Here is a 22,800-nt window from a genome sequence, read left to right on the forward strand (position 1 = left end):
AAGTGCTGGGATTACAGGCTTGAGCCACCGCGCCCGGCCTAGAGCACACTATTTGAGCAGTCCTGCTGACATTACATGGGCAATTTCGTGAAAGTCACCTTCATTAGCCTCTTTGACCCTGTGCCATTTTCACTTACTGACTGATTCTGCATTTCCACCCACTGCTATGAAATGATTCAATAAAATAATGGTGGCCTCAGAGAAAGTATTTTCTTCTCTAGAGTTAACTCTTTTCAGTTTGTTCTGGATTGGGCCTCTTCTCAGTTCAAAGAGTACTTTGCATCTATATAAGTGTCCTGAGGGCATCTGTATTACCCTTCTCACACAGTTTCCAAATTGACCCTACCACTATTAAAATTCACAATCTGAATCTTTCCCTCCTCAATTAAAGTTATCAAAGAGAATATCTCATCTTATTACTGAAATTTCCCACACAGTCCCTATCATTTAGCTCCCATCTGATCCTCTAACTGAAACTAATATCTATAGATTTTTGGCAATATGACAAAAGGGACAACTTGATTTTATTTCAGAATCTGTTTATGTAGCCCACACTTTCAACAAGCTGCACTTCAAAGATATGAAAATTCTTATAGCAAGTCTTTGGCCTCCATTCTCATTGTACATATCTTTCTACACAACTCCTAGGATTACTTTCTCTAGTAATTATCTGCATCCCACTCTTATTAGGGCTCACACATATACCTGATCAAATCAAAACTCTGCATGCCAGTATTCAGGTCTGCAAGTTACAGACACATCCAATTCCATATTTGTCCAAATTTACTTTTGGTTCCATTCAGTTTAGGCCTTCCTTCTCCATCTCTTCGCCACCACACACCTCTGAACCTCTCATCAAGCTGTTCTACCCACCAAAAAATTGACTGCCCCATTGATCATTATAAATATTTTAAGATTTACACCAAACATCAGGACATGCAATAGGCCCACCTAGGTTAAACCCTTCCATCTCACCCTCCCATATGCTGTGTGATATGACCATGTCCACCTTCAATTTATGGCTCTATGTTTTTAATTTTCTAACTTATTTGTATTTCCATTTCATCTGAGGTATGCATTCTGTCTTCCCTCAGATAAATTATTAGTACCTAAAAATAGTGCTGACATATTCTAATTGTTTAACAATTCAATTCTAAATCCTCCATGGTGCTTTGCGAGATCCATACACATAATATGTACTTAAAATGCTTGTTAAGTGTTTCTTGCCTCACCACATAAGCAATCAGTATAGAACTAATCAATGAAATCAATGAACCATAAGATACAGGCAAACAAATAACATTTTACCTGTTCCATTTTGATCAGGAAACAATCAATAAAGTCCCGAGGATTGTTCACGTCCAGGGATTCTTGATGTTCTTTTATTCTCTCCAAAACATAACTTTTAACATAAGCAAAATTTTTAAGAACTTTGTTGTGACTTCCTGGGAGATAATCGATGAGAACCGGGAAATTATTGCAGACCTTAAAGATTTTTTTAAAAGTGATTAAATTAAACACATGTAATGAAGACATATACCGAAAGGCAACTGCTGGTTTAAAACTGGAGTGAATTTTAAAAAATTGTCTCCCTCTTTAAGAGGAGCATTTGATTGTACATACAAAGTAATCCCCTATACTGACAGAAATATTTTAGGGAGAAAATTCTGAACAAGGGATCAAAGATGATAACTTCCTATAATCATATATTGTTTTTGGAATATTAAAATATCTTCATGTCAATTATCTCATTTTTTATATTAATTCTTCTCTGCAGCCTTGAAATACAGAATGCAATGAATTGCTTTAATTCCCATTTTACAGATAAGAACAGAGCTAAAGGAAGTTTGAACAACATGAAATAGATCACAAAGCCACTCCCTGCTATTTCTACTCCTAGTAGGCAGCCTCAGAAATGGAATCACTCTTTTATAACTGGGAGGAGTCAAAAGATACCATAAAATGTAATTCAGAATTTTATGAATAAGTACCCATACACCACAGTAGTTAAGATACTTCTGTGAGTAAAGATAACACACAATTATCTTAAACTCTAAAGACAGACTTTGGGACATGCTAGCTCAGCACAGGGCAAAGCTGTAATTTTTTTTAATGGTTCATACACCCAAAACCCCATCATTTTGTCATCTTAACCTTAATTACCTTGCTGAAGCATTAAACACCCCTATCCTATTCAGAGCTTCCTGGAAGCATCTGTGCTCCCAAACATTATCCCCTTTTGCCAAATAATGTCATGAAGAGGTCTCTAGATGTTGATTAGAGGAAAAGCCTGTGAGTAATGCCAACTTTTCAACAAGGGACTTGGATTTTCATTGAGTGTGTGCTCTTGGGTAGTCACCAAATTACTGCCAGAAACTGGGTTTGGTGGTTTAGTGGAAAAAACACAAGCTAATGGGCTTGAATTCCACCTCTATATTTGGGCATTTCTTTTCTTGTCTGTAAAATGAAGAAATCATCTCTTTCCCAGATGTTAATGCCACCATGCCAAGATATGGACAAGCTGTGGTGTTCAACCACTGACTTCACAGAGTAATGCCAGCAAAACTGCCACAACAGGCAGATCCACAGGCCCACCACTCCATAAAAACACCCAAAAATTCAAACAAAAAAGTCAGAATCAATTTTGACAGAACTCTGGAAAGCAGTCAAAGGTTTATAGCAAACAAGGAAAAGCTGAATTTAAAAAAAAAAAAAAAAAAAAAAAAAAAAAAAAAAATCAACTGAATAACAAGTAGATGTTTGTACATTCATAAATAAAAAATGAAAAGTCGGACAGAGATTAAAAATAGTAGAAAACCTCTGTGGGTTTATTTTTATCTTTATTTTAAGTTCCAGGGTACATGTGCAGGATGTGCAGGTTTGTTACATAGGTAAACGTGTGCCATGGTGGTTTGCTGCACCTATAAACTCATCACCTAGGTATTAAGCCCCGCATACATTAGCTATTTTTTCCTAATGCTCTCCCTCCCTGCAACCCCAAACAGGCCCTAGCGTATATTGTTCCCCTCCCTGTGTCCAAGTATTCTCATTGTTCAGCTCCCACTTATAAGTGAGAACATGAGGTATTTGGTTTTCTGCTCCTGGATTAGTTTGCTTATGATAATGGCTTCCAGCTCCATCCATGTCCCTGCAAAGGAAATGATCTCATTCCTTTTTATGGCTGCATAGTATTCTATGATGTATATGTAAGCTTTGTGGTATGTTTATTTGCCCTTGTCCCACCTCCCTCATCAGCTTGGTAGTGATCTTGTCAAGAGCAGCCCTATTCCCAGTGGAGGACCCTAGTTCCTGGTATCTAAAGGGACCACAGAATATCTTATTTGCAAATAATTCTGTTTCTCTGTCTTACCTGTCTGATGACTACCATGGGCTAATATGAGGCACTTACCTTTTTTTCACCTGATTCAAAATTCACTCAGGATAGAAAAGCAATGGACATTTCTCAAAAGCCTTCTAAGACAAATGAACAACCCAAAGCTACCTGGGACAAATGATTATAGTTGAGGCACATAGTAGAGCACAAAAATCCTGAGAATAAAAGCTGGGAGATAGTTTCTTTGGAAAACTGGGTCATTCAAAAGTGCCTATATATACTAAGAAATTTAGAAAGCTATCAACATGCCCAGAGCAGGACAAGCTAACAAAAAAAACGTGAGAAGGTGCTAGACTTTCACCTCTGGCTGATATCCAGACTCAGCTTAAGCAGCAAGTGAAGGCTATGAAAAGGAGTGTTCCAGCCAATCTGAAAAATCTTCCTTCCTTGCTTCCTTCCTTCCTTCCCTCCTTCCTTCCTTTGTTTCTTTCCTTCCTTCCTTCCATCTTTCTTTCATTATTTATACATATAAATACATATAAACATATTTTTATACGTCCCTTTTCTGCCTCTTCACATTCAAGAAAATTTCCATCAAAACTAGCTGAACATAAGCGAAAAAGAAGACTTCAGAAACCACACAGGACAAAGAATACAGACTTTGCAAAAATAGTTTAGAAAAGTCAATAAAGAAAGCTACAGCCTTCAGAAGGGGAAGAAAAAAAAAAACTATAACAGGCAACAAAAAGCCCTAAAGAGAGGAAAGATTCTGATTTCCAGAGTTACCACATAAGGTTACACATAATTTCCAGTTTTCAAACATTCATTTCACAGCTTGGTCCATACAAAATTTTGGACTGGGATTGAGGCAAGATGGCTGAATAGGAACAGCTCTGGTCAACAGCTCCCAGTGAGACCAGTGCAGAAGGCAAGTGTTTTCTGCATTTCCAACTGAGGTGCCTGGTTCATCTCATTGGGACTGGTTAGACAGTAGGTGCAGACAACAGAGGGCAAGCAGAAGCATGGTGGGGCATCACCTCACCTGGGAAGCACAAGAAGTTGAGAAAACTTCCTCCCCTAGCCAAGGGAAGCTGTGAGGAACTGCATCATGACGGGCAGTGCTATCTAGCCCAGATATGATGCTTTTCCCATGGCCTTCAAAACTCATAGACCAGGAGATTCCCTCAGGTGCCTATACTACAAGGACCTTAGGTTTCAAGCACAAAACTGGGTGACTGTTTGGGCAGACACCAAGGTACTGCAGGAGTTGTTGTTGTTGTTGTTGTTGTTGTTGTTTGGTACCCCAGTGGTGCCTGGAACCCCAGCAAGACAGAACCATTCACTCCCCTGGAAAAGGGGTCTGAATCCAGGGAGCCAAGTGGTCTTGCTCAGTGGATCCCACCCCCATGGAGCCCAGAAAGCTAAGATCCACTGGCTTGAAATTCTCGCTACCAGCACAGCAGTCTGAAGTAGACCTGGGATGCTGGAACTTGATGCGGGGAAGGGTGTCCTCCATTACTGAGGCTTGAGTAGGTGATTTGCCCCTCACAGTGTAAACAAAGCCTCAGGAAGTTTGGACTGAGTGGAGCCCACCACAGCACCACAAAGCCCCTGTAGCCAGACTGTCTCTCTAGACTCCACCTCTCTGGGCAGGGCATATCTGAAAAAAAGGCAGCAGCCTCAGTCGGGGCTTATAGATAAAACTCCTATCTCCCTGGGACAGAACACCTGGGGAAAGGGGTGGCTGTGGGTGCAGCTTCAGCAGACTTAAACATTCCTGCCTGCCAGCTCTGAAGAGAGCAGCAGATCTCCCAGCACAGTGCTCAAGCTCTGCTAAGGGACAGACTGCCTCCCCAAGCTCTGCTAAGGAGACTGCCCCCAAGTCTCCTAACAGGGAGATGCCTCTCAGCAAGGGTCAACAGACAACTCATACAGGAAAGTTTCAGGTGGCATCTGGTATGTTCCCCTTTGGGATAAATCTCCAAAGGAATGAACAGGCAGCAATATTTGCTGTTCTGCAGCCTCTGCTGGTAATACCCAGGCAAAAAGTGTCTGGAGTGGACCCCCAGCAAACTCCAGCAGACCTGCAGAAGAGGGGCCTGACTGTTAGAAGGAAAACTAACAAACAGAAAGCAATAGCATCAACATCAACAAAGATGATGACCATGCAAAAATGCCATCTGAAGGTTACCAACATCAAAGACCAAAGGTAGATAAATCCACAAAGATGAGGAAAAACCAGTGCAAAAAGGCTGAAAATTCAAAAAACCTGAATGTCTCTTCTTTTCCAAAGGATCACAACTCTCGCAAACAAGGGAACAAAACTGGACAGAGAATGAGTTTGACAAATTGAGAGAAGTAGGCTTCAGAAAGTGGGAAATAACAAACTATTCCAAGTTAAAGGAGGATGTTCTAACCCAATGCAAGGAAGCTAAGAACCTTGATAAAAGGTTAGGGGAATTACTAACTAGAATAACCAATTTAGAGGAGAAGATAAATGATCTGATGGGGCTGTAAAACATAGCACAAGAACTTTGTGAAGCATACACAAGTATCCCTTAGCTGAATCAATCAAGCAGAAGAAAGGATATCACAGATTCAAGATCAATTTAATGAAATATAGTGTGAAGATGAGATTAGACAAAATAGAATGAAAGGAAGGAACAAAGCCTCCAAGAAATATAGGACTATGTGAAAAGACCAAGCCTACATTGGATTGGTGTACCTGAAAGTCACGTGGAGAATGAAACCAAGTTGGAAAACACTCTTTAGGATATTATCCAGAACTTTCCCAACCTAGCAAGACAGGCCAACATTCAAATTCAGGAAATAGAACACCACAAAGATACTCCTCAAAAAGAGCAACCCCAAGACACATAATTGTCAGATTCACCAGGGTTGAAATGAAGGAAAAATGTTAAGGGCCATCAGAGAGAAAGGTCAGGTTATCCACAAAGGAAAGCCAATCAGACTAACAGTGGATGTCTCTGCAGATACCCTACAGCCAGAAGGCAGTGGGGGCCAATATTCGGCATTCTTGAAGAAAAGAGTTTTCAACCCAGAATTTCATGTCCAGCCAAAATAAGCTTCATAATCTTCACCACCAGGCCTGCCTTATAAGTGCTCCTGAAGAAAGCACTAAATATGGAAAGAAAAAACTGGAACCAGCCACTGCAAAAACATACCAAATTGTAAAGGCCATCAACATTCTGAAGAAACTGCATCAGCTAATGGGCAAAATAACCAGCTAGCATTGTAATGACAGGTTCACACACAACAATATTTACCTTAAATGTAAAGGGCTAAATGCCCCAATCAAAAGACACAGACTGGCAAATTGGACAGTCAAGACCCATTGGTTTGCTGTATTCAGGAAACCCATCTCACGTGCAAAGACATACATAGGCTCAAAATAAAAGGATGGAAGAAGATTTGCCAAGCAAGTGGAAAGCAAAAAATGAAATAAAATAAAAAATAAAGCAGGGGTTGCAATCGTAGTCTATGATAAAACAGACTTTAAACCAACAAAGGTCCAAAAGGGCAAAGAAGGACATTACATAATGGTAAAGGGATCAATGCAACAAGAAGAGCTAACCATCTTAAATATATATGCACCCAATACAGGAGCACCCAGATTCATAAAGACAGAGACCTAGAAAGAGACTTAGACTCCCACACAATAACAGTGGAAGACTTTAAAACTCCCCTCTCAATCATAGATCAACAAGACAGAAAATTAACAAGGATATTTAGGACTTGAACTCAGCTCTGGACCAAGTGGACCTAATAGACATCTACAGAATTCTCCATCCCAAATCAACAGAATATATATTCTTCTCAGCACCACATCACACTTATTCTAAAATCGACCACATAATTGAATGTAAAACACTCCTCAGCAAATGCAAAAGAATAGAAATCATTAAAAAGTCTCTCGACCACAGTACAATCAAATTAGAACTCAGGATTAAGAAACTCACTCAAAACTGCACAACTACATGGAAACCAAACAACCTGCTCCTGAATGACTTCTGGGTAAATAACATAATTAAGGCAGAAATAAATAAGTTCTTTGAAACCAATGAGAACAAAGACACAACATACCAGAATCTCTAAGACACAGCTAAAGCAGTGTTTAAAGGAAAATTTATAGCACTAAATGCCTGCAAAAGAAAGCGGGAAACATCTAAAATCGACACCCTAACTTCACAATTAAAAGAACTAGAGAAGCAAGAGCAAACAATTTCAAAAACTAGCAGAAGACAAGAAATAACTAAGATCAGAGCGGAACTGAAGAAGATAAGCGACACAAAAAGCCCTTCAAAAAAAAAAAATCAATGAATCCAGGAAGAATCAATATCATGAAATGGCCATACTGCCCAAAGTAATTTATAGATTCAATGCTATTCCCATCAAGCTGCCATTAACTTTTTTCACAGAATTAGAAAAAACTACTTTAAATTTCATATGGAACCAAAAAGGAGCCCAGACAGCCAAGACAATCCTAAGCAAAAAGAACAAAGCTGGATGCATCATGCTACCTGACTTCAAACTATACTACAAGGCTACAGTAACCAAAACAGCATAGTACTGGTACCAAAACAGATATATAGACCAAGAGAACAGAACAGAGGCCTTAGAAATAATGCACCACATCTACAACCATCTGATCTTTGACAAACCTGACAAAAACAAGCAATGGGTAAAGGATACTCTATTTCATAAATGGTGTTGGGAAAACTGGCTAGCCATTTGCAGACAACTGAAACTGGACTCCTTCCTTACACCTTATTAAAAAATTACCTCAAGATGGATTAAACATTTAAATGTAAGACCTAAAACCATAAAAACCCTAGAAGAAAACTTAAGCAATACCATTCAGGACATAGACATGGGCAAAGACTTCATGACTAAAACACCAAAACAATTGCAACAAAAACCAAAATTGACAAATGGGATCTAATTAAACTAAACAGCTTCTGCACAGCAAAAGAAACTATCATTAGAGTGAACAGGCAACTTACAGAATGGGAGAAAAATTTTGCAATCTCTCCATCTGATAAAGGGCTGATATCCAGAATGTACAAAGAACTTAAACAAATTTACAAGAAAAAAAAAATCAAAAAGTGGGCAAAGGATATGAACAGACACTTCTCAAAAGAAGACATTTATGTGGCCAATAAACATATGAAAAAAAGCACACTGCTGATCATTACAGACATGCAAATTAAAACCACAATGAGATACCCTCTCATACCAGCTGGGATGCTGATCCTTAAAAAGTCAGAAAACAACAGATGCTGAAGAGTATGTGGAGAAACAGGAAGGTTTTTACACTGTTGGTAGGAACGTAAATTAGTTCAACCACTGTGGAAGACAGTGTAGCAATTCCTCAAGGATCTAAAACCAGAAATACCATTTAACACAGCAATCCCATTACTGGGTATATACCCAAAGATTATAAATCATTCTACTATAAAGAAACATGCACACATATGCTTATTGCAGCACTATTCACAACAGTGGACCCAACCCCAATGCCCACCAATGTTAGACTGGATAAAGAAAATGTGGCACATGTACACCATGGGATGCTATGCAGACATAAAAAAGAATGAGTTCATGTCCTTTGTGGAGACATGGATGAAACTGGAAACCATCATTCTCAGCAAGCTAACAGGAACAGAAAATCAAACACCATATGGTCTCACTCATAAGTGGCAGTTGAATAATGAGAACACATGGACACAGGGAGGGGAACATCACACACCACGGCCTGCCAGGGGATCAGGGGCAAGAGAAGGGATAGCATTAGGAGAAATACCTAATGTAGATGATGGGTTGATTGGTGTAGCAAACCACCATGGCACATGTATACTTATGTAACAAACCTGTATGTTATACACATGTATTCCACAACTTAAAGTATAGTTTAAAAAACTAAAAAATAAATTTGGACTGTCTGATAAAATAACATAAATTATATCTCAGGAATAGAAGCTCTTGATCTCACCTGGATCCATGGGGAGCTCAGAAGCCTGAGGTTTTCATTGAACTTTTCCATCAAGTTAAGAAATCTCTGATCTTTATAATCAAATCGCTTATGGAAAACAACAGAGCAGATCACATTGCAGGGAGCACAGCCCAGGATGAAAGTGGGATCACAGGGTAAGGCTACAGGATTGGAAAGATTTAAAATTACCATTAAAATGTACATATAAAACACTTTGTCTCTGATAACAGAAAAAGGTAATTTTAGAAACTCTAAAGCAATAACTACCTAGAAATTCTCTTATCAACAGAAACTACAGCATATTTAAATTTAATACATCACTTTTCCCTTAAAACTGAATTAATCATTCCATCCTAGCTTTTTAATAATGGCTTTTCAAATACTGCATTTAATTCATTGACTTTTTTACACAATTCTGACCCAAGATGCCTGTTATTTTGAAGAGAAAAAGAAAAAATTTGAAGAGGCCACATTTAAAAGCACCTAATAATTCAAGTTTTCAATGCAAAATAACATCTATCTGGAAAGCTTGTAAACAATTGATTGATCTAGGAAGGGAGAAAATAGGAACCTGAAAACCTCTTATATATAGTGAATATTTACAGGGACTGTGTGTAGAACCAGCAGAGGGGGAGACTAAAGAAAGAAAGGGTATGGGGAAATTCAGGTTGACGGAACAAATGTAAAAAAGCAAAAGCCATCTATGTTATACAAGACAAAAACTAGCACAAATAAGAAGATTGATTGGTTTGTCTAAAATAAAAGTAAATAAGAAACTTTCATTTCAAACCTAAATTACAGATAGGGCAGACAGAAGAAGTTAAATTGATAAATGGACTCTTTTTATCTCCTTATTTCAATATTGAAAGAAAAAAAAAAGAATTTTCTACTCTAAGAAATGGTGTCTATTATCACCAGGCACTATCTTCAGTTTATTTGAACAAAGCCTGACCTCTTATAGAATCCTAGGTTATTGTTCTATCTAGCAATCAAAAAAATACCTTATGTCATTATAAATTTGATCATCATTTAGGTAATTCCATCATTTTACAAATAAATAAATTAATATAGAGAAAATTGGTTGTGAGAGTTTTTAAATAAAATTGTTGTAATCAAATCATCAATGAACTTTACATTTGAGAGTATCATAAATGTAATTAAGAGTGACTTGAACAAAAATACTGTGCAGTAATGATGGGAAATTAAATAATAGGACCCTGTTTAGTTAACTGCTCCTATGCCAGGCTTCTTTTCAGCTGAAACGTGCCAGGTCACTAAGCTTTCAGAAATTCTTTTATTCTAGCCTGGAAGGCAGGGGATAATTTGAGATTATCAGTTTGAGATTTCTCTGTGTGTGTGTGTGTGTGTGTGTGTGTGTGTGTGTGTGTGTGTGTGTGTGTGTGTATGCGCATCCACAAGATATTTATAGTGAAAATCTGGTTTCTGATCTTTCCTTTCACTTCACTTGGGGGAGTGTGTTAGGTTGTTCTTGCATTGCTATAAAAAAAATACCTGAGAATAGGTAGTTTATAAGAAAAGAGGTTTAATTGGCTCACAGTTCTGCAGGCTGTACAGGAAGCATGATGCTGGCATCTGGGGAGGTACTGGAAGCTTACAACCATGGTGGTAGGCAAAGCAGGAGTTTGCACTCCTGTGGCAAAAGTTGAAGCAAAAGAGGGAGGTGAGAGGTGCTACACACTTTTAAACAACCAGATTTCATGAGAATTCACTCACTATCATGAGGACAGTACCAAGAGAAATGGTGCTAAACTAATCCAAGCTGAAAATCAGACTCACTGTGACAAGTACTTTATTGGTGAATCCAACTGGGATGGGGAGAGGATAAATAAACTTTTAATCCCAAATCCAATTGTTTTAAAATTCACTGAGGATTTTGTTTCCATTTAGATATGGTGAGGTCAACAGATCAGGTTGCCCTGAAACAGACTGCCCTTGAAAAGATAGTTCATTGCTCACAGTTCCTAGAGGAGGGGCACTCCACACCATGTTGAGGATGTGGGGGGGCAGGTGGTTGGGAGACCCCACAAGTGCTGAGGCAAGGGTCTGAAGCCTCAGCCTGTTTCCATATAAATAATGAAATAGAAAAAAAATTACAAATATAATAACATAATTATTCATAAGCCATCATAGATATAGATACCTAGATATATATACTCAGTATAACCTTAGAATTTTGCTAATGTTTCTCGAGTTGCAAAGTGTGCCCCTAAGGTGACATTGTGAAAGAAGTGACCCTAAGGCAAGATGCCGTAAGCTCTCTGTCATGCCCGTCCGTGTAAGGGCTGCTGGAGGGCACCTTGGCTATGCAGCAATGCCAGCACTGGGAAAGTGCCACTGATTAGCACGCTATGGAAGGAGACGTCTGAGATATCTCCTTCCTCTGAGGAGTTAAGAGAAAACTCTGCTCCCCCAATTTCTTGCAGCAGGCCTGATGGCTGTCAGGGAAGCCCACAGACATCTGGGGGCTTAATTGTCTCTATGTGATTCTATGCTTTCATGTTCCGCTTCTGCACCTGGTTCCTCTTTTTCTTGGAAGATAGAATCAGTAAAAGTAACATAAATCTTAATATCTTTGTAATTTCTTGACAAGTATGGAAAAAGTGCTGATGTATTATGCTCCTTCCCTCACCTCAGCTACTTGAATGTCCTGGGCACCTATCTCCAGGACACATGATTTACTTAACTCTATCACTGACCACCAGTGGCTCGCCCTAACTACCCTGCCCCCTGCTTTGTACTCAATAAAAGTCAGAGTGTCCAGACACTCGGGGCCACTGCCAGACTCTGTGCTTTGGTTGGCAGTGGACTCCTGGGCCCAAACCCTCTTTCTCTTGAGCTCTGTGTCTTGTGTCTTTATTCCCACAGTTTATCCTCTCCACACAAGTAGAGAGGAGCTCACAGGACCCTATCGGGCTGGATCCTATAGGGGCAGCCACACAGGAAAGTACCAGTGTTGGTCAGGAGACAACAAGAGCAAAAAGAACTCATGAGGCTGAGCCTTCATTGGGGTTTTCACAGGAAGAAATGAGTAAGATAGGGTGGGTAGACTGAGTAAGCCTGGGAATAGAGAGTTTGAACAGTTTCTGTGGGCTCTGAGATACAGCAGTGGCCCATAGTTGTCCCATACTGGTCATGTAATGATTTAGGACAAGGAGAATACAGTCAGCAGTCTGTATCCATGGTGTATCATGAATTCAACTAACCCCAAATGAAAAATATTCAGAACAAAAATAAGCATCTGTATAGAACATGTACAGACTTTTTTCTTGATAACATTCTCTAATATAGTCAAATATTATAAATAATATTGTCAATATTCTCTAATATATGGCAAATATTATGCCATTTATAAGGGACTTGAGCATATGTGGATTTTAGTATCCAAGAGGAGTCCTAGAACCAATGACTTACTTATAAGGAGGGACAACTATATTGCATTCATGTGTGAGAGTTTGATAAAGAAGGTGGATAGGGCTCTGGGCTCTGGAGAGTTTGCTTTGTAAATCAAAGACATACGTGGACAAGATATTTGCTATCTTTAGGAACTGTCTGACTTTGAGAGGGACAGTCCCTTCTAGGACCACAAAGTCCCCAAGATGTCAAAGCATCATAAAAACATAGAAAATAGGGCTGGGTGTGGTGGCTTAAGCCTGTAATCCCAGCACTTTGGGAGGCCGAGGCAGGTGGATCACGAGGTCAAGAGATCGAGACCATGCTGGTCGACATGGTGAAACCCCGTCTCTACTAAAAATATAAAAAATTAGCTGGGCATGGTGGCACGTGCCTGTAATCCCAGCTACTCAGGAGGCTGAGGCAGGAGAATTGCCTGAACCCAGGAGGCGGAGGTTGCGGTGAGCCGAGATTGCGCCATTGCACTCCAGCCTGGGTAACAAGAGCGAAACTCTGTCTCAAAAAAAAAAAAAACATAGAAAATAAAAAACATGATTAGTACACAAAGACTAAGGAAAATATAAAGAAAACTGAACACAAAGCTAATTTACAACTAGGGAGGGTAGGATAAAGAGTTATTAATAATAGTTAAAATTTACTTAAATAAACATTTTAGGCTGGGTGCGGTGGCTCATGCCTGTAATCCCAGCACTTTGGGAGGCTGAGGCGGGTGGATCACAAGGTCAGGAGTTTGAGACTAGCCTGGCCAAGATGGTGAAACCCCATCTCTGTTAAAAATACAAAAATTAGCTGGGAGTGGTGGCGGGCACTTGTAATTCTAGCTACTTAGGAGGCTGAGGCAGGAGAATTGCTTTAATCCAGGAGGCAGATGTTGCAGTAAGCTGAGGTAGCGCCACTGCACTTTAGCCTGGTCACAGAACAAAACTCCATCTCAAAAAACAAACAAATAAACATTTTATAACTTGATATTTGATTAAACTGAAAGATTATGCTATAGCATATATTTTCTTAAAATATATAAAACATTACAGTAAATAGTAACATTAAATAACTCCAGCTAATTTTAATTACTTCTTAATTAACAGGGAAATTAAAATTGATAAAAGCTACACTAAAAATGCCTAGTCTCTTAAAACCATAGATAAAGATCATTATGGTAGAAATTGCAGACAAAGACCTTAGAAGAAATCCCCAGACATGTTAGTGAGGCTGACTGTACAGATATAGACCAACCAAATGAAAGTATATGTCAGTTGTTTCATGCTCAAAAGATGTAAAGACGTCATTCCCACTCTGTGTGACAAGTATTCCCTGATGAAATGTTCTAGAATAGATAACCCACAACTACACTATGGGAAAACACTGCTCTTTAATAATTTGAAAAAATGAGACGAAACCTTCTAAATTCATGCTGTAATGATTTGAAAACAAAGTCTGGAACAGAATAAAATTCAATGAGCCTTTTATATTCACACTGTATGCAGAGTCATTGTGTACACACACAAGCATAGGTGCACAAAAGGTGCTTTGGCTTTTTGCTTCAAACCTCCCCCCTCCATATAAGGACTGACAACCACTGACTATAATGAAAGACCTGGCCACCCCTAGAAGGTTTCCAGGGATGTCATTAGAGAAGATAGCACTTTGTTAATGTCAGAGTATTGTATATTTCAAGATAGCTAGAAATGTTCTCAACACACAGAAATGATAAATATTCAAAGTGATACATAGGCTAAACACCCTAACTTGATCATTACACATTCTGTGCATGTAACAAAATATTACATGTACTCCAGAAATATGTATAAAGGTTATGTATCAATTTTAAAATAAATTAAAATAAATTTTAGAAAAATTCTTCAGGGAAAAAAAAAAAATGTCACCCACCACTGGTTTTTCTCAACTCCTCCACAAGGCAGCGGGCTTCCTCTTGAACACGGTCCTCAATGCTCCTTTTCCCCATTCCAAAATTCCGCAGAGTCATGAGGGAGAAACGCCGGATCTCCTTCCATTTCTTTCCATTGCTGAAAAGGATTCCTAACAGAACAGAAAACAGAAAGTTGGAGGGAAATTCCAAACAAGAAGAGAGCTGACACTTGGCAGCCACATGGATGGGTCAAGTTCTGTCCTAGGAGCCCTTCAAACCTCTGTTTTCCATCCTCCCCATCCCTATAACCACTGCCCAATACATACACATGTACAGATACACATGATACATGCACATTTATCCACATTTACCAAGTCCTTTATTAACTTTTTCAGCCACTGGAAAACTGCCTCTTCCAGAAAACTCCTCTCCATGATCAATCAGGGCCTCCTTCACTGCTTCATATCCATGCAACACCACAATGGGCTTCAGGCCAAAATATACAGTGAACACAGGGCCATAGACTTTTGAGAACTGAGCATAGAAATGGAGATTCAAATAGTAGTAAAAGTCAGCATTTGGTCTATATATTGTCCATGATTCAGACTGATATTATCATCATAATGTTGATATTATTAATCTGTCAAATACTGCTTTAAATATTTGTGGGTTTTACATAAATATAATGATTATTGTTTTAGCTGCACATATACAGTGCCTTCAATGTGCCAGGCCATGGCCCAGGAAATTAGTATGCAGGTTATTACACTCAATCATCATATCAACACCTTGAACTAAATTTGTTTACTCTGTTTTACAGATAAGACAGATTGAATTTTAAAGAATTTATAATTCACTGTCAGTGTCCCACAACTGATAAATAGGAGGTCCAAATTTGAAGCCTGCTTAGTCAACCTCTGATGCCTTAGCAATTTATCAGTTCCCAATGTCCACATTTGAACCAATAATCAGCTGCTAGGACACTGCTTCAGGATCCCTTGCAAAGCTCATCCCATAGGGCTCCTGATGGAGGAATACTGTCATCAATACTAAAATATCTATACCTTTTTAAATCACCCAGATGATTCTACTGCCAAGCCCACTCTTAGATCCACTGGTATAATTATCACAGAAAGAAAGTGGACCCAACAGAGGTAGTATAAGGACGAATGGCATCTCACAGAGGAACAATGTCTTCCATGCTCTACACTCATAGGTTACAGACAGCAGCTTTGTAGAGAGGCCATAAATATTCTGTTACCACCCTGATGGCCCTGACTTATTAATTCTTTCTTTCATTCATTTATGTTTATGATGAACTAATAGATATTTCTTTGACATCAGGCATGATTTGCTTTTTTAAGAAGTTTAATAATCATGGCTAATCTAAGCAAAGTACATAGCATATACCGCTACTGACTTCTCAAATAAAATCTCTAATCACAAAACACTTCCATTACCATTTTCCTTCAGGCAAAAAAAATTATTGCAAATGGCTGTAAAACAAAGAAAAGCAGCAGCCCTTTATCATTTTGATTCTACCTTACAACTTAAAATTTTTCTCTTCTGGCAAAATGCATTATTTTATTTCACTATTCCTGACAATGACACACAAAAGAAAAAAATACTCCACAGGGAGTATTTGCTTTACAACAACATATTTTAACAATTGATCTCTGGTAATACAGGATGAATGTTGAGGAATGTTCCTTTAATATAACATATAACCCATATAAATGACCTCCAGTAATACAGAATGTTCTATGTGACATTAAAGGTTATATATGGCAAGCCCACAGCTAACATCATATTTAAAGATGAAAAGCTAAAAGCTTTTCTTGTAAGATCAGAAACAAGACAAGAACGCCCCCTCTGACCATTCCTGTTTAAGAGTCTAGAAGTCCTAATCAGAGCAATTAGACTAAAGAAAGAAAATATTCATATAGGAGTATTCATACAGGAAAGGATATATTCATATAGGAAAGGATGAAGTGAAGTTGTATGTTTCCTGATGACATAATCTTATATATAGAAAATCCTAAAAACTTCAGTACAAAAGGGCTAGACCTGACAAATTCAGTAAACTTGAAGGATACAAAATCAACATGCAAATATCAGTGGCATTTCTAGACACTAACAACAAACTGTCTGAAAGAGAAATTAAGAGCACAATTCATTTATAGTAGCATCAAAAAATAAGATATTTAGGAATAAATTTAACCAAGAAAGATCTGTATACTAAAAACTACAAATCATTGATAAAAGAAATTGAAAATGACACAATAAATGCAAAGATATCCCATGTTCATGGATTGGAAAACTAATAGTGGTAAAATATCCATACTACCCAAAGCTATATAGTGCTTCAATGCAATCCCTATCTCATCTCATTCTTCACATAAACAGAAAAAAACAATTTTAAAATTTGTATGGAACCACAAAAGACCCCAAATAGCCAAAGCAGTCTTAACAAAAATAATAATAATAATAATAAAGCTAATAATAGAAGCATCACACTATTGAATTGCAAAATATGTTACAAAGCTATAGTAAGCCAAACAGCATAGCATTAGCATAAAAACAGACACATTGATTAAAGGAAAAGGATAGAGAACCCTGAAATAAGCCCATACATCTATAGTCAATTGATTTTTTACGAAGGTGCCAGGAACATACAATGGGGAAAGCACTCTTCAGCAAAAAGTGTTGGGAAAATGGATATTCATATGCAAAAGAATAAAAGAGAACCCTAATTTCACACCTTATACAAGAATTAACTCAAAATGAATTAAAGCCTTAAGCATAAGACCCTAAACTAAAACTTACTAGAAGAAATCATACAGTAAAACTCTATGACATTGGTCTAGGCAATGATTTATTGGATATGATCCTAAAAGCACAGGCAACAAAAGCAAAACTAGACAAAAGAGATTCTGACAACCTAAAAAGCTTCTGCACAGCAAAGGAAATAAGTCATAGAGTCAAGAGACAATCCATAGATTGGAGAAAATATTTGCAAATCAGGCATAAGCTAAGGGGCTAATATCCAAAATATATAGAAACTCAAATGACTCAATAACAAGAAAATAAACAATTCTATTTAAAATGAGCAAAGGGGTTGAGTGCAATGGCTCATGCCTGTAATCCCAGCACTTTGGGAGACCAAGGTGGGTGAACTGCTTGAGCCTAAAAGTTCAAGACCATCCTGGGCAACATAGGAGACCACATCTCTAGAAAATATTTAAAAATTATCCGGGCATGGTGACATGCACCTGTAGTCCCAGCTACTTGGGGGATTAAGGTGGGAGGATTGCTTGAGTTCAGGAGCTAAAGGCTGCAGTGAACCATGATCCCATCAGTACACTCCAGCCTAGGTAACAGAGCAAAACCGTGTCTCCAAAAATAAATAAATAAATAAAACAGGAAAAGGATTTGAGTAGACAATTTTGAAAAGAAGACCTACAAATGGCCAACAGATATATTTTTTAAATATCCAACAAATTTAATTACCAGAGAAATGCAAATTTAAACCACAATGAGATATCACATCACAACTCTTAGATTGGCTATTATTATTATCAAAAAGATAAAAACATAACAAGTGTTGACAAAGATGTGGAAAAAAGTGAAACTTGGGTATGTAAATTAGCATAGTCATTTGAGAAAACATTATGGAGATTTCTCAAAAACCTAAAAATACAACTAACAGATGATCCAGCAATCTCACTCCCAGTATATACCCAAAGGAATTGAAGTCAGTATGTAGAAGAGATATCTGTACTTCCCTGTTTATTGCAGTGCTATTGACAGTAGCCAAGTTATAGAAAAAACTTGTGTCTACCAATAAAGTAATGGATTTTTAAATGTGGCATATATATATAATGAAATGCTATTCAGTCTTTTAAAAAGGAAGAAATAATCTTATTTATGACAGTTTTTAATATTTATGACAGCATGGACGAATTTGGAGGACATCATGTTAGTTAAATAAGCCAGGCACAGAGAGACAAATATCACATATGATCGTACTTCTATGCAGAATCATAAAAAGTTGAACCCATAGAAGTATAGATTAGAGGCTGGGCACTGTGGCGTATATGTGTAATCCCAACCCTTTGGGAGGCCACAGCAGGTGGATCTAAAGTGAGGAGTTAGAGACCAGCCTGGCAAATATGGTGAAACCCCAACTCTACTAAAAAATACAAAAATTAGCCGGGCATGGTGGCATGCATCTTTAGTCCCAGCTACACAGGAGGCGGAGGTTGCAGTGAGCCATGATTGCACCACCGCACTCCAGCCTGGGCAACAGAGTGAGAGTCCATCTCAAAAAACAGAAGTAGAGATTAGAATGGTGATTACCACAGGCTGGCAGGTGGAGGTGGGCCAAATAAAGGGTGACATTGGTCAACAGGTAGAGTTACAGTTAGATAGGAAGAATAAGCTCAGGTGTTCTACTAGACAGCAAGGTGACTATAATTAATATGAATGTATTGTATATTTCAAAACAGCTAAAAAGGAGAGGATTTTAAATGTACTCGCTATAAAGAAATGACAAACATTTGAGATGATGGATATGCTAATTACCCTAATATGATCAATTCAAAATGTATACATGTAAGAAAATGCAATATTGTACCCCATTAATATATGCAATTATAATTTATTACTTAAAAATTAAACAAGGATCCCAGATGGTCGATTAGGAGCAGCTCAGGATTGCAGCTCCCAGTGAAAGTGCAGAGGCCGCTGCAGGTGATCCCCAGGCAATCAGAGCCTGGAGTGGACCTCAGCAGTCCTGCAGCAGAGGGGCCCGACTGCTAGAAGGAAAACTAAGAAACAGAAAGAAATAACTTCATCATCAACAAACTGGACATCCACTCAGAGACCCAATCTGAAAGTCAACAACTACAAAGACGACAGGAGGATAAATACACAAAGATGAGAAGAAACCAGCACAAAAAGGATGAAAACACCTGAAACCAGAACACCTCTCCTCCTACAAGGGATCACAACTCCTCACCAGCAAGGGAACAAGGCTGGACGGAGAATGAGTGTGATGAATTGACAGAATCAGGCTTCAGAAGGTGGGTAATAAGAAACATCTGTGAGCTAAAAGAACATGTTCTAACCCAATGCAAAGAAACTAAGAACCTTGAAAAAAGATTTGACGAAATGCTAACGAGAATAGACAACTTAGAGAGGAATATAAGTGAATTGATGGAGCTGAAAAACACAACACAAGAACTTTGTGAGGCATACACAAGTTTCAACAGCCAAATTGACCAAGCAAAAGAAAGGATATCAGAGGTCGAAGATCAACTCAATGAAATAAAGTGAGAAGGCAAGATTACAGAAAAAAAGGGTAAAAAGGAATGAACAAAGTCTCCAAGAAATGTGAGACTATGTGAAAAGACCTAATCTACATTTGACAGGTGTACCTCAATGTGACAGAGAGAATGAATCCAAGCTGGAAAATACTCTTCAGGACATTATCCAGGAAAACTTCCCCAACCTAGCAAGGCAGGCCAATATTCAAGTTGAGGAAATACAGAGAACACCACAGAGATATTCCTCAAGAAAAGCAACACCAAGGCACATAATCATCAGATTAACCAGGGTAGAAGTGAAGGAGAAAATGCTAAGGGCAGCCAGAGAGAAAGGTTGGTTTACCCACAAAGGGAAGCCCATTGGACTCACAGTGGATCTCTCAGCAGAAACCATACAAGCCAGAAGAAAGTGGGGGCCAATATTCAACATCCTTAAAGAAAAGAACTTTCAACACAGAATTTAATATCTAGCCAAACTAAGCTTCAAATGTGAAGGAAAAATAAAATCTTTTACAAACAAGCAAGTACTCAGAGATTTCATCACCACCAGGCCTGTTTTACAAGAGCTCCTGAAAGAAGCACTAAACATAGAAAGGAACAACCAGTACCAGCCACTCCAAAAACATACCAAATGGTAAAGAGCATCAACACAATGAAGAAACTCCACCAACTAATGGGCAAAACAGACAGCTAGCATCAAAATGGCAGTATCAAATTCACACATAACAGTACTAATCCTAAATGTAAATGGGCTAAATGCCCCAATCAAAAGACACAGACTGGCAAATTGGATAAAAAGCCAAAATCTGTTGGTGACCTGTATCCAGAAAACACATCTCACATGCAGGGATACACAAAGGCTCAAAAGAGAAGGATGGAGGAAGATTTACCAAGCAAATGAAGAGTAAAAAAAAAAAAAGCAGGAGTTCCAATTCTCGTCTCTGATAAAACAGACTTTAAAACAACAAAGATCAAAAGAGACAAAGAAGGACATTACATAATGGTAAAAGGATCAATGCAACAAGAAGAGCTAATGATCCTAAATATATATGCACCCAATACAAGAGCACCCAGATAATAAGGCAAGTTCTTAATGACCTACAAAGAGACTTAGGCTCCCACACAATAATAGTGGTAGAAGTTAACACCCCACTGTCAATATTAGACAGATCAACGAGACAGAAAATTAACAAGGATACCCAGGACTTGAACTCAGACCTGCACCAAGCAAACCTAATAGACATTTACAGAACTCTCCACCCCAAATCCACAGAATATACATTCTTTTCAGCACCACATCACACCTACTCTAAAACTGACCATATAATTGGAAGTAAATCACTCCACAGAAAATGCAAAAGAACGGAAATCATAACAAATAGTCTCTCAGACCACAGTGCAATCAAGTTAGAACTCAGAATTCAGAAACTAACTCAGAATCGCACAGATTCATGGAAACTGAACAACAGGCTCTTGAATGTTGACTGGATAAACAATGAAATGAAGGCAGAAATAAAGATGTTCTTCGAAACCAACGAGAACAAAGACAAAACATACCAGAATCTCTGGAACACACTTAAAGCAGTCTCTAGAGGAAAATATATAGCAATAAATGCTCACACGAGAAGCAAGAAGGGATCTAAAATTGACACCCTATCATCAAAATTAAAAGAGCTAGAGGAGCAAGATCAAAAAAACTCAAAACCTAGCAGAAGACAAGAAATAACTAAGATCCGAGCAGAACTGAAGGAGATAGAGACACAAAAAACCCTTCAAAAAATCAATAAATCAAAGAGCTGGTTTTTTGAAAAGCTAAACAAAATAGACAGACCACTAGCCAGATTAATAAAAAAGAAAAAAGAGAACAATCAAATAGTTGCAATAAAAAACGATAAAGGGGATATCACCACAGATTCCACAGAAATTCAAACCATCATCAGAGATTATTACAAACAACTCTATGCACATAAACTAGTAAACCTGGAAGAAATGGATAAATTCCTGGACACTTGCATCCTCCCAAGCCTAAACCAAGAAGTCAAAACCCTGAATAGATCAATAACAAGGTCTGAAGTCGAGGCAGCAATTAAGAGCCTACCACCCAAAAAAAAGCCCAGGTCCAGATGAGTTCACAGCCAAATTCTACCAGACATACAAAGAGGAGTGGGTACCATTCCTCATGAAACTATTCCAAGCAATCCAAAAAGAGGGAATCCTTCCTAAATCATTTTATGAGAACAACATCATCCTGATACCAAAACCCAGCAGAGACTCAGCAAGAAAAGAAAACTTCAGGCCAATATCCATGATGAACATAGATGCAAAAATCTTCAAGAAAATACTGGCAAGCTGATTGCAACAGCACATCAAAAAGCTTATCCAACATGATCAAGTAGGATTCAACCTGGGGATGCAAGGCTGGTTCAACATACACAAGTCTATAAACATAATTCACCACATAAACAGAACCAAAGACAAAAACCACATGATTATCTCAATTGATGCAGAGAAGGCCTTTGACAAAATTCAACAGCCCTTTATGCTAACAACCCTCAATAAACTAGGTATTGATGGAATGTATCTCAAAATAATAAAAGCTATTTATGACTAAGCAATAGACAATATCATACTGAATGGGCAAAAACTGGAAGCATTCCCTTTGAAATCTGACACTAGACAAGGATGCCCTCTCTCACCACTCCTATTCAATATAGTACTGGAATTTCTAGCCAGAGCAATCAGGCAAGAAAAAGAAATAAAGGGTATTCAAATAGGAAAGGAGGAAGTCCAATTGTCTCTATTTGCAGACGACATGATTGTATATCTA

General features: G+C 38.2%; 1 protein-coding gene across 1 annotated transcript in view; it reads right to left on the reverse strand.

The window, feature by feature from the left end:
* The window catches only part of CYP2C18 (cytochrome P450 family 2 subfamily C member 18), a gene marked incomplete at its 5' end in the record, with an annotated part of 44,639 nt that extends 29,459 nt beyond the window's left edge, over positions 1-15,180 (reverse strand). The window contains 4 exons of the mRNA XM_017521289.2: positions 1,309-1,485; positions 9,348-9,508; positions 14,667-14,816; positions 15,018-15,180. Coding sequence (XP_017376778.2) covers positions 1,309-1,485; positions 9,348-9,508; positions 14,667-14,816; positions 15,018-15,180 — 651 coding nt within the window. The remainder of the gene's footprint in view (positions 1-1,308; positions 1,486-9,347; positions 9,509-14,666; positions 14,817-15,017) is intronic.
* Between the last annotated feature and the right edge of the window lie 7,620 nt (positions 15,181-22,800).

The sequence above is a fragment of the Cebus imitator genome, unplaced genomic scaffold (assembly GCF_001604975.1).
Source record: "Cebus imitator isolate Cc_AM_T3 unplaced genomic scaffold, Cebus_imitator-1.0 Scaffold1041, whole genome shotgun sequence".
NCBI classification, from domain to species: domain Eukaryota; kingdom Metazoa; phylum Chordata; class Mammalia; order Primates; family Cebidae; genus Cebus; species Cebus imitator.